Raw genomic sequence first — 17815 nt, 5'->3', positions numbered from 1 at the left:
GTTTGGGATCCAGTAGACGGGGTTGGTTGCAGCCCCATCCAACCTGACCTCAGACACTTCCAGTCATGGACCCAAAGACTGGTTTGGGTGGGAGGGGACCTTGGAAGGTCCATCCTGTCAAACCCCCCAATCACTGCAGTGGCCGAGAATAAAAGTAGTGCCACGAGTGGGGCGGGTGCTGCTGCGTTATTGTATCTCATCCTATTGTATTATTTTATCTCTTTTGTTTATTTTGTTTTTTCCTTTATGGTATTTTATTTTATGTTATTTTATTTTGCTCTATTCATTTTATTTTTCTTTATTTTATTTTATTTTATCACTTTATTTTACTTTATATTTGATTTTACATTTGACTTTATTTTCTTTTACTTTATATAATTTTACTTTATTCTCCTTTATTTTCTTGTACGTTATTTTCTTTTACCTTATTTTCTTGTATAATTTTATTTTACATTACTTTATTTTACTTTATTTTACTTATTTTTTTCTTTTTCTTTATTATATTAATTGTTTTTCTTTATTTTATTTTATTTTATTTTATTATATTCATTATTGTTCTTTATTTTCTTTATTGTATTTTTTTTACTGTATTTTATGGTATTTTATTTTTCTTTGTTATTTTATTTTACGTTATTTTATTCTTTATTTTACTTTAACTTTTTTCTATTATACTTCATTTTATTCTATCCTATTCTATTTATTTTACTTTATTTTACTATTTCCTCCCCCCGTCCCCTCAGCAGCCCTACATTCCCCCCTCCCCGCCCTTCCCCCCCTCTCCCCTCTCCTCCCCCGGGACACGGATTTGGCCGTTCCAGACTGCCCAGGATGGGGGCAGGGGGAGGGGTCTTGGAACAGGGCAAAAAAAATCCCGTGGAGGGAAACCCGTGACCCCCCCGCAAGTACATCCCCCACCCCCAAAACCCATCCCCCACCCAAATACACCTCCAAAAATTACCCCCCACCCCCCCAATCCCATACCCCACCCCATGACCCCCACCCGAATGGGGGAGGGGGGGAGGAGGAGAAGGGGGCGGGGCCACGCTTGGTCCCTCCCCCAGTGGAAGTACCATGATTGGGGAGGGGAAGGGCAGAGGGGGCGGGGTCTGTGCTTACGAGGCTCCGCCCCCCCGAGGTGGGACTGGTCAGAGAAGCTGTCCCCGGAGGTCTGACACAGCAGGGACACCCTGGCTCCACACCTCCCCAACCCCACCATGTCTCTCCTCAGCCCCCTGGGACTCGCCTCCCTCTGCCTCCCATCACCCTTCTCCACCGCACTCTGCAGCTGGAGGTCACAGCTCCTTTGCACCAGCGCCCACTGCTTTCCTTAGAGACCGGGCGGCACAAAGGCAAAGAGGGATTCTTCCGAGTTCTGAACGAACAGAATGAAACTGATAAGATTTACCCTTAAACCAAAACACGCTCCTCAACTGTATGCCACGGACAAGCTGCCACCAATGAGCTTTAACTCCCACAAGGCATAACCGTGGAAGAAATGTTTTTGCCAGAAAACAAATGGAAAGATACGCACAACTAAAGAGTTTTCTAAACAGAGAATTCAAGAGACTACTGAAAGATTGGGGAGCTTTTAACTGCCTGAAGGTCAAAGCAGCACCGGGATTGTGGAGAGGTGTCTGAGTGGTGTAAGAGGAAAGGGAAGGGAAACCTAGGGAGCAATCGCAAGTGCTTCTGTGCAGATGCGCTGCTGGAAAGGTGCCTTCAGACATGGTCAGTTTAGTTCGGAGAGGTGGAAATGCGTGAAAGGTGAGGGAGATTAAATGCAGAGCCTGAGAGAGAGAGTCCTGACAATGCAAAGAGAGGGGAAGGTCCATAGCTCTCCTCTTGCACATCTTGCAAACTCTTCATATGGATCTTACGGGAGAACACTGACTTGTCATTAGAAGTCTTCACTTGTTTCAGCTGGTGAGCTCGTGCTCATACACGTGTCAAAATGTCTCAGGCTTCCAGGCAGCGCTCCGCTGTCTGACCATCAGTACCCAGTGGTACCTCCAGAGGACCCCGTGTCTCTGAAGCACGTGCCTGGGCCTGGCCGCTGTCCCCGAGGAGCTGCTGGAGACCAGAGCCCCTGGGAAGCTGCAGCTGGAGCCTGGGCACCTACAGTGGCACCACTGTCCGTGTCCCTGTAACTGCATCCCACCCCAATTTTATCACCACTCTCTTCCCAGAAGATAAGTAAGAGAGAAAAGGAAGGAGAGATTTATGGGTTTTAAGGAAAACTAAAACTAGAAATGAAGCTCTAGGTTATTCTTAGTTTAAAAAAAATAAACTCAGCATTGGTGACAGTTAAGACTTTGCTTGAAACTTTTGAAATCCTGCCTTCGCACGGGTGTGAATTTGTAGTTCATATTCACTGTACGTACACGTAACTCACCCAAATCCGATTGCTTGTCGGCACTTGCATGGTTTCCGAAGGCACACACACTGACACTGACTATAAGGAAATGATCAGGTATCTATTTCCTGTGAGTGCCGAGGCCACAGTTGTGTGAGGCATTGCACAAGCATCCAAAATCAATGCAATCGGCAAAGGCCGACAGCTTCCTGGGCTGCATTAGGAAAAGCGTTGTCTCCAGCTGGAGGGAGGTGATCCTTCTCTTCTCCTCAGCACTGGTGAGGCCACATCTGCAGTGCTGTGTCCAGTGCTGGGCTCCCCAGGGCGAGGAAGCTCTTGACCTCCTAAAGGAATTCCAGCAAAGGGCCCCAAAGCTGATTTAAGGGGCTGCAGCATCTTTCCGAGGAAGGAAGGCCGAGAGATCAGTAGTGTGCCCAGAAGCGTCTGCAAGCTGTAGCATATTAGTCAGCAGAGCCAGACCTCGTCATTCAAGGCAGGATTTCATGCGCTAGGGCTGTTGCAGCAGCAGCTGTGGTGATTGAGAGAGCAAGAAATGCGGTCCTGGGGAACCTCCTCACGCTAACGGTTCATTCCTGCTTCCTTCGTCCTCCTCTGCAGAGTTCAAGCGACTGTGGGTGTGCCACCGTTGGGAAGTGCATTGGTCTATGGCAATAACCATAGGTGGCCGTTGGTCTCTTTGGCTGAACTCTCTGTCCCTGCCCCAAGGTCCGCTCAGCGTCCCCAAGATGTCCCCTGCCTTGGCTGGCCCCGCGTTGTGGGCAGCCGGGCGCCCCAGGGCAAAGCCCGCTGCATCTGCCCCAGGCTGTGTGGCCTTGGCTGGCTGCGGAGAGGAGGGGAGAGCGGGGGTGACAGCCCGAGGGGTGACAGGAGGGCCAGCAGGCGGTGAATCACTCCCCAGTCTCCCTCATGCCTGCTGTGTCCCCGCTGCTTATCCTGACATTGCAGAGCCCTCATTAGACCTTACTGGTCTGTCCTTCCTTTGCTTTTACCTTATTGTGAAACTCCATCCACTGTGCACCCAACAGAAGGCACATGGTGTCTCTGGAGACTTCTTGTGCTCTCCTGGTGGCTCCTGATACTTCCCTGAAGGACAGGAGTCTGTTAGTAGCCCTTCCACATGTGAGACAGTCCCAAGCAGGTGCCTCTTGACCGTTCAGGATCTCCGGCGGCACTGGGAACTCACAGGTCAAGGCTCAGTCCTGTCCTCATTCCCATATACGACACCCCATGCTCTCATCCCGCAAGGCCATTCAGCACCCAAGCACATCACCAAGGCCTTTTAGCCTGCAGCTCCCTGAGTGTATTCTGCACTCCACTTTCGGGAAAAAAAGCCAAAGCTTCACACACGGTACTGGTGAAATCCCCTTTTATTGCAGAGATGCCACAAAGGAAGCCACTATCACTGTGGTGATAGACTCAATTACAGGTCTCTGGGTAAGACAGGCTGGGTTCATCCTCTGAAGAAGTGGGACAAAAGCAACTATTTGTGTACAGACAGGTTTATAACTGATACAATGACCACAAGAAAAAAATGCCTGAGATACATATAAAGTCACTGGTGAAGAGAGGTGGGCAACTCATTGCTGCTGAAGTATACTGCTAGAATCAGTTTCTTCAGGGCATCCATGATGTCCTGGTTCCTCATGCTGTAGATGAGGGGGTTCACTGCTGGAGGAACGATTGAGTACAGCACTGCCACCACCAGATCTAGAACTGGGGAGGACACAGAAGGGGGCTTTAGGCAGGCAAATATGCCAGTGCTGACAAATAGGGAGACCACGGCCAGGTGAGCGAGGCACGTGGAAAAGGCTTTGTGCCACCCCTGCTCCGAGGGGATCCTCAGCACCGCCCTCAAGATCTGCACATAGGACAGCACAATGAAAACAAAGCAAACAAACGCTAAAAAGGCAGTAACCACTAGAAGGTCAGCTTCTGTGAGGTGGGCATCTGAGCAGGAGAGCTTGAGGATGTGGGGGATTTCACAGAAGAACTGGTCCAGGGCATTGCCCTGGCAGAGGGGCAGTGAAAATGTATTGGCCGTGTGCAGCACAGCATTGAGAAACCCACTGCCCCAGACAGCTGCTGCCATGCGGACACACGCTCTGCTGCCCAGGAGGGTCCCGTAGTGCAGGGGGTGGCAGATGGCAACGTAGCGGTCGTAGGACGTGACAGTGAGAAGGGAAAACTCTGCTGTAGCACAGAAAAAGAGAAAAAAAACACCTGTGCAGCACATCCTGAGAATGAGATTGTCCGAGTGTCCCTCTGACAATTGGCCATGGCTTTGGTGAGAGTGGTGGAGATGGAGCCCAGGTCAAAAACAGAGAGGTTGAGGAGGAAGAAGTACATGGGGGTGTGGAGGCGGTGGTCGCAGGCGATGGCGGTGATGATGAGGCCGTTTCCCAGGAGGGCAGCCAGGTAGATGCCCAGGAAGAGCCAGAAGGTCAAGAGCTGCAGCTCCCGTGTGTCTGCGAATGCCAGGAGGAGGAAGTGGGTGATGGAGCTGCTGCTGGACATTTGCTGCCTCTGGACATGGGGGACATTCCAAGGAGGAAATAACAGCGACAAGTCAGGGGAGACTTCTCTGAGCAAAATCAAAGCCATTTCCCACAGACCCTCCCCCTGTCACACACAGACACCCTTTTCTTTTACGAGGAGACCTTCCTTCAGCTCTGCTGCTGGAGCCCTTTTTGGTGTTGGCCCAGTGGGAGATGAAGACTAGGGCATCTGCCCATGGGCTCCTGATAAGTTTACCCCGCTCTGCAGAAGGTGGTAGGGGCAGGGAACAGCCCTGGTGAGGAACGGGAACGGTATAGGTAATTTAAGAGTTCTACTTTTTTTTTTTTTAAAGTTCCCCACCCCCCCATCTCCCATGGAGAGTATTCTTGGATGGCAGAAATCATCATAGTTTCTGCTGCACTCCAGAAGAACAGAGCGAGTCCAGCGAGGCAAGAGAATTGCCGGTGGCTTTGTGCAGAGTGAGGAGGGCTGGTCTGTGCCTCCATCTTGTTGCTGGTTTTTCCGTGCTTGCACCTTTCTGAGATGGAGGGTGACCACACTCCCACGTTCCCTTGAAAAACCACCAGACTTTGCTGAGGGCAAAAGGATCCAGAGCAGACAGCTGAATGTCTCATCCCATCTCAAGGTCTCAGCACCCCACTTCTAGCCCAGGACACTCATGCCTTATTTCACCCAGCCAACATCATCTCCTCTGTCATAGAGGCTTTTCCTCTGCCATGGGGTATTAACATAAAAGAAAGCTGCTATGGAAGGACAACCTGGAAGGACACTTCGAGTACAAAGCCAAGTGTCCCAATGATGGTATCTCGGTAAGCGTCAGCTCATATCCCAGCCCCACAGACTGCATTGACCAGTGCTCCAAAGGCGCGAGGAAAGCTGGGACACTTCTTCCCACAGACACACCTGCATGAGAGGACCCACAAGATTACTGTGTAACTCTGTGGCTAAAACTGCACCTCCCCAGAGAGCCTGGCAGCCAGAACAAGGTAACAATAGCAATAACAGACAAGTGGAGGAACCAGGAGAAATGCAGTGAGGGTCTGGCTGCAGGAGGCCGGGGAGAGGCAGCCGGGCGCTCAGGACAGCTCACCCTCACCCAGCCGGGCACGCCACCGCCCAGACACCAGCATTGCCGGGCAGTCGCCCTCAGCCCCTGTGCTCTGCAGGGGGAAAGGGGCACACAGTTAGAGAGATGTACCGTGGCTGTTCTGGAGCTGTGGCTTCACAGAGGTTCCTGCCTTGGACCCCAGAGCCCTGATGACAGAGGCTTTGCTGAGTGCAGAGGAGACAAGAGGCCTTCCTCAGCGAAAGGGCTCTGCATTGGAGGGGACCACATGGAGCTTTCTGAATTCTCCCTCCCACCGTGTTTCTGGCTTCAATTTCCTCCCATTCCTGATAACATCCCCGCTGCCTGGAGATTTTTCTTCTGGGAGTTGTCTCCCTGTGCCAGGCCTTTTCCCTGTCAGCACTCACAGACTCCAACCCAATCTCTGTGCAGTTACCATTCCCCTACAGAAACACGGCTGTTTTCATGAGCATCTTCCTGTTTGCGGGTGGAAAAAGGGCAGAAGAACCCTGATGGGTCCAGCAGAGGTGATGCTGGCACTGCCCATAGGGAGAGGATTTGCTGAAGGCATTTTACCAGGCTCCTGGCAGACCGACCGATCACACAGAGTGGCAGTTCAGGAGTCTCAGTAACTTGTTAAAACTTGAAAGCTCCTTTTCAAGTTACCCTTTCCTCCTGATCCCCCGCTACTGTTTCCCACAATCAGAAAATAAAAAGACAGACTCAGGAAAGCTCCTTATCCTTATACTGATCTCTGCTTTGATCTTGATCTTCTCCTTGAGACATCCCCTTAGAAATATTCTGGGGGTTATGTAGAACTGAGAGGAGCCCTGACACACACAGCACCCTCTCAACAGCAGGAGAGGGTGAGAGCAGAGAGCTTCTCCCCACAGAAGCTCCGTGGGAGCTCCCCGGGCAGGCGGAGAGCGGACCCTGGCAGGCGGCAGAGTCCCTGCCCCAGCACAAAGCCCCCATGGTGCAGGGACCCTGCTGGAAAGGACAGCCCTGCCCACCCCTGCCTGCACACCCACATTCACACATATTCACATTTCCCAACAAGAGCTCCCCTCCTTCTCCCCACCGTACAGACCCCACAAGCTGTGGGTTATTCCAGCGTTAGGAGATGCCTCCAGCAACTCCACCGGCATTGCCCTGCTCCCACAGACTCACCCTGTGCAGCGCCGCAAAGATTTCTTCCTCCAGTGAGCTCTCGGTCCTCCTCCCAGTCCTGACCACCGTGAAGCTCTCTCTCTGCCTCGCTCGTCTCCTTGAGGTCCCCTGGCACTGCCCTCAGCCCTGCTGCGCTGAGCAGAGGAGCTGCTCCTGCGCAGACCTGTCTCTCTGCAGGCTCTGCCCACTTGTCGGGAGCATCCTCCGTCCCAGGAGCCCGGCGCAGCTCAGCAGCACAGCACCAGCCCACAGCACTTTAATGACCCCTCTGGTGGGTTTGGTGCTGACTCCATCAACCTCAGACCTGAGAAGAACCTGCAGAAACCTCTCAAGGACTCCAAGTCAGAGGCAAAGTCGAAAGTTGCTTGTAGTGTTGATGGGTCCCATGGGCATGAGTGGCAGAGACAGCAGCCATGACCAGAGATGTGAAGAGGTTGGCTCTGTCAGGGGGCTTCCAGCTTTGCCACATCCCCCTGTCATCTCCACCACAGGCTGTCCTACAGTGTCGCCTTACCGGTGCCTCTTTCCCTGCAGGCTGTAGCCATCCCCCCGACTGCCCCACCTTCCTGTCGCCTTCCTTGACTGCTCTCTCTTTGTCCTCCCGGGCTCTTCCTTGAAACACAATGCCCTGGGCTCATCCAGACTCCTTCTGGGTGACGTGTTACAGCACAACACTGCCCTTGGAAGGAAATGTCTTCCTCCTCTTGTCCAGTCTGGACTTTGTGACATTATTTCTTTCTCATGCTGTTTTGCACCAGGAAGAAAAGCTCCACCAGCTCTGAAACCACCCTGCAAGCATTCTCAGGCTTCTCCTGTCCTGTCCTCAGTCTCCACACCAGTGAGCCCACAGCCCGCAGCCTCTACATACTGGTAATGTGCTTGAGGCCTCCAAACCCCATCTTGGGCGATCTCGGGGCACTCTCCACAAGGTTTGCAGATGAAAACATAGTGGTCATAGACCAAGAAAGACAGAGCGTGACTTTTTACCAAGACCTGTAGCAGCAGGACGAAGGGCAATGGCTTTCAGCTGAAAGAAGGTAGATTTACATTGGCTATAAAGAAGAAATAGTTTATGATGAGGGTGGCAAGCCACTGGGACGGGTGTCCCAGAGAAATTGTCGATGCCCCATTCCTGGAAGTGTCCAAGGTCAGGAACTCCAAGCAACCTGAACTAGTGAAAGATGTCCCTGTCCATGGCATGAAGGGGTTGGAGTAAATGATCTTTTAGGTTCCTAGGGCTTGTGCAAGACTTACCGTGGGATGGCTAGGAAAGGAATAAAGGAAGGGAAAGGGTGGGATCAAGGTGGTTTGTGGAGGCAGAAGGCCCACAGGAGGTGGGAATCCTCTGGCCTCATGACAGGGGGCCCCACAATAGACACCTGCATGGGAGCTCCTTGGCTCAGCTCCCATGCTAATTAGTGGAGATGGCAGCCAGGACGGACATGGTCATATGCACAGACCTGGGGACACCTGAAATTCCAGGGGTAGTCCAAGATACCTGGAGCTGGCTGTAAGCTCCAGTGCAGCAACACTGAGAGACAGGGCAGCATCTGGGGGCATCGTCTTGGAGGCTGGTGGGGAATCTTCGGCCAAACGAAATGCCACCATTCACCCACTTTTAGGAGGACAGAACCTGTCTCTGTTGGTTATGTTCTGGGCAGCCTGTGCAGGGATTCCCCTGATGAAATGGAGTCGGGTACCACAGGGAGAGCTCAGGTTCCCTCTGTCTTTTCCTCAGCCAGGTTTACTAGATCTCCAGTGGCCATAATGATGGATGTGTCAAGACCATTCTCACATTGCCTCATCCAATTTGGGGCAGTTATTCCCTTGAAGGACAAATAAAGGCCTGTGGAGTTAGGTGAGGGGCCAAGGCTCTCACACACAGCTACATGCATTGGGCAGGAGCAGCGCTGGCCCTCTACAGGAAAGCCATCCCCATTCCGAGTGAGCGTGTGACACGCCCCCCCCCCCCCCCGGACAGCCTTGAGACACAAAGAGCTGATGGAGAGCCTATGGGTCAGGATTACAGGGCTCACCTCCTCCAAGCTCAGGAGTGATGCATCCCTACAAAGAAGAAGGCAAGCAGAAAAGCCAGGAGGCCTGCATGGATGAACAAGGAGCTCCTGGACATGCTCACAAGTAAGAAGGAGGCCTATAGGGGGTGGAAACAGAGGCGGGAAGCCTGGGAGGAATACAGAGAAAATGTTCGAGCAGCCCAGGATCAGGTTAGGCAAGCTAAAACCCAGATAGAGGTAAATCTAGCCAGGGACAACAAGACAAACAAAATCCCTTCTTTAAGTATGTCAGCGAGAAAAGAAAGACTAGGGAAGATGTGGGCCCTCTCTGGAAGGAAACACAAGAACTGGTCACCCGGGACAGAGACAAAGCTGAGGTCCTCAATGACTTTCTTGCCTCAGTCTTCACTGGCAAAGACTGCAGCCACACTGCCCATGATGCATAAGGCAAAGGCAAGGAGCTGGAAAATGAAGAACTGCCCACTGTAGGTGAAGATCAAGTACGAGACCACCTGAGGAACCTGAAGGTGCACAAGTCCATGGGACCTGATCAGACACATCCACGGGTCCTGAGGGAACTGACAGATGAAGTTGCTAAGCCACTGTCCCTCATATTTGAGAAGTCGTGGCAATCTGGTGAGGTTCCCGCTGACTTGAAAAATGGGAAAAAATAACCCCTATTTTCAGAAAGGAAAAAAATGAAAACCCAGGGAACTACAGGCCAGTCAGTCTCACCTCTGTGCCTGGCAAGATCATGGAGCAGATCCTCCTGGAAACTCTGCTAAGGCAGATGGAAAATAAAGAGGTGATTGGTGACAGCCAACATGGCTTCACCAAGGGCAAGTCATTCCTGACAAATTTGGTGGCCTTCTACGAAAGGGTTACAGCGGCAGTGGACAAGGGAAGAGCAACTGATGTCATCTACCTGGACTTGTGCAAAGTGTTTGACACTGTCCCACACAATATCCTGGTCTCTAAACTGGAGACACATGGATTCAACAGATGGACCACCAGGTCCAGAGGAGGCCCTGAAGATGATCAGTGGTCTGGAGCAGCTCTCCTATGAGGACAGGCTAAGAGAGTTGGGGTTGTTCAGCCTGGAGGAAAGAAGGCTCTGGGGAGACCTTATAGCCCCTTCTAGTACCTAAAGAGTGCCTACAGGGGAGCTGAGGAAGGACTTTATACTACGGCATGTAGTGATAGGATGAGGGGGAATGGCTTTCAACTGGAAGAGGGTGGATTTAGATTAAATATTAGGAAGGAATTTTTCACTTTAAGGGTGGTAAGGCACTGGCAGAGGTTGCCCAGAGAAGTTGTTGAGGCCCCATCCCTGGAGGTGTTTAAGGCCAGGCTGGATGGGGCTTTGAGCAAATTGGTCTAGTGGGAGGTGTCCCTGCCTATGGCAGGGGGGTTGAAACTTGATGATCTTCAAGGTCCCTTCCAACTTAAACCATTCTATAAAACAAGAAGTGCTTTTTTAAGTACGTTAATAGTAAGAGGGGGTCTAAAGAAAACATTGGACCGATAGTTGTTGAAGATGGTGATCTGACTAATAGGGATGAAGAAAAAGCAGCGGTGTGCAATGCTTTTTTTTGCCTCACTTGTTAATCATCCATCTAGAGCTTGGGCTGCCCGGTCCCCTGAGTCAGAGGGCCACGAGTGTGCAAACAAAGACTTTCCATTTGTGGGACAGAAACCGTCAGAGAACAGCCGTATCAGCTGAATGTTCACAAGTCCATGGGGCCTGATGGGATTCATCCCAGAGTATTGAAGGAGCTGGTGGATGTGCTGGCAGGACCTCCTACACCTTCTCTGGGCAACCTGTTCCAGTGCCTTACCACTCTCAAAGTGAAAAATTTCTCCCTAAAAACTAATCTAAATCTACCTTCTTCCAGTGTGAAGCCATTCCCCCTCATCCTATCAAGTCCTGCCTAATTAATAAATCAGAGCAGATATGCTGGACCTCAGCCAATGCACCAGGACCAAGCTCAGATGTGTAACAAAGAAAGTCAGTACCAAGTGCCCAAGGTCCCATGCAAGGCAAAGGTTCTCTTCAGAGCATGCAGGGGTGGGTGGCAGATGGCAATGGAAAGCGGAAATGAGGTGACCCGAAGGAGAGCAAACCCTCGGGACCAGAGAGACGCAGGGCTGGGCTGTGCAGCCGTGGCAGGAGAGGGCTTTGCTGTCTGGGACGTCTCTGCAGCCCTGCAGGGCCTGTGGTGCAGGGGAAGCTGATCTCCAGGAAGGAGAAGGTTCTTTTGAAAATGTCCTTGGCGATGTACATCCCGTGATCCAACAACACTGGGAAAATCATTTCTCTATTCCTTGATTGCATCATCAAAGGAGTGACTAAAGGCTGTGGGAGAAGCACTGCCTACATCTACTGGATGGAGATGGGACAGTGCCTCACTGCAGCTGCCTCAACAAAAGCACTGAATGTCCCTGAGGTTCTCTTGGGGTGTGTTACACGGCTGCTCTGAATGGTGATCGTGTTCCTGCAGGTCTTGTGCTGTCCCTGCTGGCTGCCTGCGGCTGTGCTGGAGAGCCCTGGCACCTCCCGTAGCACCACAGGGTGTAGGTCACCTTCCAATGGAGCAGCTGCCCTGAAGGAGGTAAGGCACTGTAGGGGTGTCTGTGAGAAACTGGCCATGGGTGCCAAAGGAGGTCTGCTAAAGATAGCTGGTGGAGATGGGAGAGAGAGACTCAGCTCCCCTGATGGCAATGGCTCCATTGGCTCAGAGGAATACCTTTATAGGCTGCCCTGGACATCATGAGCAGGATCAGGCTTCATGTCCTAAAGGTGGGCATCTACTGACACTTCAGCTGGCCAAAGGCATGCCCCAGCAGCCTCCAAAATGATGACCCCAGATGCTGCCCCGTCCCTCTGAATTGCTCCATCAGCTTCCTACAACTGTCTTCCTACATCTGTGTCACCGGTGCTTTGCATGGGTATAGGAGGAACATGAAATTCCTGCCTTTCACTGCCTGGGTGTGCTGTCACCTAGTGGGACAAGAAGAAGAGATTCTTGGACCTAACTCTGTCTCTGACAGGGGAAATGACACTGCTGGAAAGAAGTGTCTCTGCCCAGCTGAGGGAGAGAACATGACTTCAGCTGGTTTCCCAGCAGGTTCCCCTGGAGCCCCAGGGACATCTCTGAGGGAGCCCAGAGGGGACAGAGACGGTGCCACCGTGGGCTGGTCCTCTGCTGCTGAGCTGGGCCGGGCCGCTGGGACGGAGGGAGCTCCTGGCAAGCGGGCAGCACTGCAGAGAGACAGCTCTGCCCAGGAGCAGCTCCTCTGCACAACGCCGCAGGGCTGAGGGCACTGCCTGCAGGCAGCGAGGGCAGACAAGAGAAGGGAGAGAGAGATAAGGGCAGTCTGGGGCGTCTTTCCTATAGCTGAGAGCTCTCTGGGAGAGAGATCTTCACAGCCTTTCACACGGTAAGTCTCTGGCTGTGGGGTAATGCGGATGAGTTCCTGGCAGTGTCTCCTGGACCTGGCACATGCCATGGCTGATAGGAGCTGTCAGGACAGCTCTCCTGGCTTGTCTGGTGTGGAGAAGGATGTTGTGCTTCAGAGCAGGGATGCCCTGCTGCACCTTCAAAGGGACAGTGAAGGTCAGCTGCCTTCTCCCAGGGATGGCTCTGGGGTTTGAAGACAGGTGTGCAGGCAGGGGTGGGCAGGGCTGTCCTTTCCAGCAGGGTTCCTGCAGCCCGGGGGCTGTGTGCTGGGGCAGCGACTCTGCCGCCTGCCAGGGTCAGCTCTCCGCCTGCCCGGGGAGCTCCCACGGCGCTGTGGGGAGAAGCTGTGGGTGGAAGGAGTGCCCCCAGCACAGTAAGGTAGGGATGAGCAGGTCAGGGCATGGTGCTTCTGCTCTCAAGAGAGTGCAGCACGGGTCAGCTCTACCTCATGCCACTGTTCAGAGGACCTCTTGGGCAGCACACCAACTCAGCAGCACCTTCCCCTTTGCAGCCACATCAGGTTTGCTGTGAACTGGTCTTTAGTCCTCGCACACTCAGAGATGCCCCTGGGCAGCGCCCCGTCCCTGGGAGGTGTTTGCAGGCAGAGGTGGGCACACAGCAGTGGGACGGGGTTTGTGAGCACTGACGGGAGCTGAGCCGGGGACAGGGAGATGGCTGCTGGCAGCAGAGACACGGGCAGGGAGTGAGAGGGAGCTGCTGCCTGAAACACTGGCCAGGGGGATGTGCACGTCCGTGCTGTCCCTGCAGCACAGACACCTTCCCCTGGGCAGCTCCTGCCTGGTCTCCGTTCCCAGCCGGGGCACAGCTCTGCCCTCCAGCCCATGGGGTCTCGGGCACGCATTGTCCCTGCAGCAGCCAGAGCCCAGCAAAGGACGAACCCCGGATTGCCGTCTGCTTTGCATGTCCCTCCTCCCTTGTCAGGAGCATTGTGGCACCTCACTGCCGCCCCTCCTGCCTGAGCTGCCCATGTCCTCTCCATTGGATACACTGAGTCAGTGCAGGGGGTGGGGGTTGCGGGTGGCAGATTCAGCTCCCGTTCAGATGCCGACCCTTTGGGTCCTGCTCTGCAGTCGTGTCTATGGCAGCAACGCGCCCAGGTCTCCTCCAGGCAACTTCAGAACATTAACTATTTCCCTGGGGAGTCCTGCAGGGCTGCAGGGTGCTCTCCAGAAGGGCACAGCTCTCCCGTAGTCTCTCTGTGCTCCCTCGGATCCACGTGGAGAAGACATCTCAGTGCTCAGGCCAGGGAAATGCTGCTGGGCAGCTGTACGTGGGCAGCTGCAATGATCCCTCCTGGTCCCAGTCTGGGAGGAGAGAGATGAGAAAAGGCAACGAGTCTGTATATCTGCCCGTTGAACCTGGATTCCTCTCCTCTCCGCAGTGTCTTGCTTCTTTTGATGGGAACACCCGAGAGGGATCCTCCTCCAGCTGCAAGCTGCCAGCACAGGGCAGCGGAGAAGAGGGCTGATGGGCAGAACAGCCCTCCTCTCTCTGCACTAAGAGACCGTCCCTTTGCCTCTCAGCACCCACAAGACTTCACCTGGAGTGCATTAGAAATGTCAGGGATTTCAGCCATCCCAAACCACTCTGAAAGGTGGCAGGTGCAACCAGAACAAGATAAAGAAAACAAAATCCCCTCTCCCTGTCTGTGCAGTTGGGCAAATTTCAGACAACAATGCTGAAAAGCTCTTTGACATATCACGAGTATATTTAATTGGAGATCGCCCTGCGGTCCTAGTTTCCTCTTGCTACACAGCAAGGAGGACTCCTCGGGAGCCCATTACAGAGTCCCAGCTCCCAGTGGCAGCCTCAGCCAGCAAAACCCAGAGCTCAAGTGAGGGAGCTGCAGAGAGGTGCTCCTGGACAGGGATTCTGAATGTGGGGCTGCAAAGAGACACACAATACACTTTGCTGGGAGAAGTCTGGTCTGACTCAGTACTGCCTTTTCCTCCTTAACATATACCCACAGATATCCAGAGGAAGCAAATGCCCAGCAGCAGCTCCATCACCCACTTCCTCCTCCTGGCATTCGCAGACACACAGGAGCTGCAGCTCTTGACCTTCTGGCTCTTCCTGGGCATCTACCTGGCTGCCCTCCTGGGAAACGGCCTCATCATCACCGCCATCGCCTGCGACCACCGCCTCCACACCCCCATGTACTTCTTCCTCCTCAACCTCTCTGTTTTTGACCTGGGCTCCATCTCCACCACTCTCCCCAAAGCCATGGCCAATTCCCTCTGGAACACCAGGGTCATCTCCTACCAAGGATGTGCTGCACAAGTCTTTTTCTTTTTCATTTCAGCAGAGTTTTCCCTTCTCACTGTCATGTCCTACGACCGCTACGTTGCCATCTGCCACCCCCTGCACTACGGGACCCTCCTGGGCAGCAGAGCGTGTGTCCGCATGGCAGCAGCTGTCTGGGGCAGTGGGTTTCTCAATGCTGTGCTGCACACGGCCAATACATTTTCACTGCCCCTCTGCCAGGGCAATGCCCTGGACCAGTTCTTCTGTGAAATCCCCCACATCCTCAAGCTCTCCTGCTCAGATGCTTACCTGAGGGAGGCTGGCCTTATTGTTGTTAGTGCCTGTTTAGCATTTGGGTGTTTTGTTTTCATTCTCTTTTCCTATGCGCAGATCTTGAGGGCGGTGCTGAGGATCCCCTCGGAGCAGGGGCGGCACAAAGCCTTTTCCACGTGCCTCCCTCATCTGGCCGTGGTCTCCCTCTTTCTCAGCACTGGAATGTTTGCTTATCTGAAGCCCCCCTCCATCTCCTCCCAGTACGTGGAACTGGTGGTGTCATTTCTGTACTCAGTGGTACCGCCAGCAGTGAATCCCCTCATCTACAGCATGAGGAACCAGGAGCTCAAGGATGGCCTATGGAAACTGGCTCAATGGACGTTGTTCCACCAACAATAAACTCTCTCCCCTTCTCTGCATGTTTTCCAGACTTTATCTTAAGCCAGGTGTATTGATTTTTCCCTTGTGATAATGCCACTTACAGACCATTTTGTAGGTTTATACTACTTCTCTGGCTTTATAATGTTGTGTCTGACCCTTGCACAGTATTGGGTTAGACAAGCACTGTCCAACGGCAGCTCTGCAATAAAAGGGCATCTCCTGGGTGCAGTGCCCGAAGCCTGGACTCCAAAGTTACTCCCTACCAAATGTTGAAAGCATTTGTCTTAAAGCATCTGTTCTCTTTGTGTTCTTCCTGTGTTTGGGGTTAAGCACACGGTTGGGTTCTATTGTACCAAGAGTTCTGTTTTTGCAGGCTCTCTGCTTGGTGTCCAGTGGCAGAAGGTGGTGCATGAGCTCCCAATTACATCCTCAGGCTGCGTCCTGTATGACAGGACGGATGGCAATGTACAGGTCTCTCTGGAAATGAATTTGGAGGGTCGGAAGAGGATGGGGACTGGCCAGGTGTCCTGAGCTGGGAGTGAATGGAGACGCAGAAAGCAAAACACCCTCAAAGGTGAAGTGCCTCAAAAGTAAAGCACTGTGTCAGGGTACCCACAAACAAGGACTCTGCAGTTCCATGGGAGTCAGCGGAGAGCCAGCAGGAAGAGGGAAGGGAGTCTGGAGAGATCATAGCTGTTAAGGGATGTTCAAGATCATCTAGTTGCAACCCCCGTGCCATGGGCAGGGACACCTCCCACTTGACCAATTTGCTCAAAGCCTCATCCAGCCTGGTCTTGAACACTTCCAGGGATGGGGCAGCCACAACTTTCCTGTGCCTCCAGTGCCATCCACCCTTCCAGTGCCTCACCACTCTCATAGTAAATATTTCTTCTTGAGATCTAATCTAAATCTGCCTTCTTCCAGTGTGACGCCATTACCCCTCATCCTATCACTACATGCCCCCTTAAATAGTCCCTCTCCAGCTTTCTTGTAGGCGGCCTTCACACACTGGAAAGCTGCTATAATACGGGATAGGAGATACAGGAACTGCCTGAGGAAGCCCAGGGCAGTCGTGCTGTCCTGCAGAGTTGGTTCGGTCGGGGCAGAGAAGAGGTTATATGCTGTGGGGACTGAGCATCTTCTACAATACGAATGCAGAAGAGCCTGAGAGTGAGTGGCCTCTGTTTCCTTGTGCCGTCCCTGCAAGCACAAGCCGGGGGCTGATGGGAAGGCTGAGACCTCTCTCTGCCCCCCAAGCCCTGCTGTGCCCTTCAGAGAGACTGGGGCTGTGGTCGAACGCCCAGAGCTCTGCAGCCCCCTGCGGTGGGCAGTGCTGGGGGGCCAGTCCCAACTGGGCTGCTTTGCTGGGCTGGGCTGGAAAGAGCCCGGGAGAGGAAAATGCCAGTGTGGAGCTGAGCTGTGTGAGCGTGCAGGGTAGGGACAGCCAGCGGTCCCAGTCAGGGCTGACGGTGAAGGGAGCAAGGAAGAAAAAGCTCAAAAGAGAGGGGCCTGGCCTGTGCCATGTTTCCTGGACACCCCAGAGATCCTGCCCCAGGAAAATTATCCCAGACCAGTCCACACACCGGCCATTGCCATCTCTGACCGTACACCCCAACCCTGACAAGGGACCTTTCTGCACAGTCACCTCTGTCCTCCCCCTGTGGCTCAGTGATACCCAGCTCCACGGCCAGTACTAACAGAATGGAAACCAGTTTCCTACTGACGTTCTTACACACCAAGTCCTACAGGTCTGTCCACAGCTGGACTCTCAGCCAAGGCCCTTCTCAGAAACCTCCAGCAAGATCAGGTGCTCATGGCCGTGTCCCAGCTAATAGTGAAAATCTCCATTGACTGAGATCCCACCAACTGGCCTGGCTCCTTGCTCCAGTGTGTGGCCCTGAGGGAGCTCTGAGCTCTCTCGGGGTCTCCTTGTCCTGCAGGACTCGCTCCAGTCTGCCAGGTTCTTTCTTGTGCTGGGAGCCCCATGCCGGGCACAGCAGTCCTGATGCGGTCCTCTGGTGGGTTAACCGTGACCAGCAGCCAGACAACAACCAAGCTGCTCACTCACTCCCCCTCCTCAAGATGATACGAGGGGAAAGATGATCATGGGTCAAAACAAAGACAGGGAAATCACTTACAAATTATCAGTTCATTGCCAAGTCAAGTAGACTTGGATAGTCAGAAACTATGACTAAATATTTTAGACCATTCCCCCACCCCACTTTTTTTTTTTTTTCCCTAGGCTCAAATTACTCCTTCATTTGCATTTGCATTTCTTCTTCTCACTCCCGCC

At 53.0% G+C, this 17815-nt stretch overlaps 1 protein-coding gene across 1 annotated transcript; it reads left to right on the top strand.

Moving 5' to 3' along the window:
* Positions 1-14610: 14610 nt before the first annotated feature.
* LOC309684897 (olfactory receptor 14I1-like) lies at positions 14611-15540 on the top strand (the record flags this gene model as incomplete). The annotated part of the gene is made up of 1 exon (XM_082500737.1): positions 14611-15540. The coding sequence occupies one exon, from the start codon at positions 14611-14613 to the stop codon at positions 15538-15540; it is 930 nt and encodes a 309-aa protein (XP_082356863.1).
* Positions 15541-17815: the final 2275 nt, after the last annotated feature.

The sequence above is a fragment of the Vanellus vanellus genome (assembly GCF_965231255.1).
Source record: "Vanellus vanellus genome assembly, contig: HAP1_SCAFFOLD_263, whole genome shotgun sequence".
Classification (NCBI taxonomy): domain Eukaryota; kingdom Metazoa; phylum Chordata; class Aves; order Charadriiformes; family Charadriidae; genus Vanellus; species Vanellus vanellus.
Note: the sequence above shows the minus strand (reverse complement) of the source record. Positions and strands in the feature narration are given on the sequence as shown.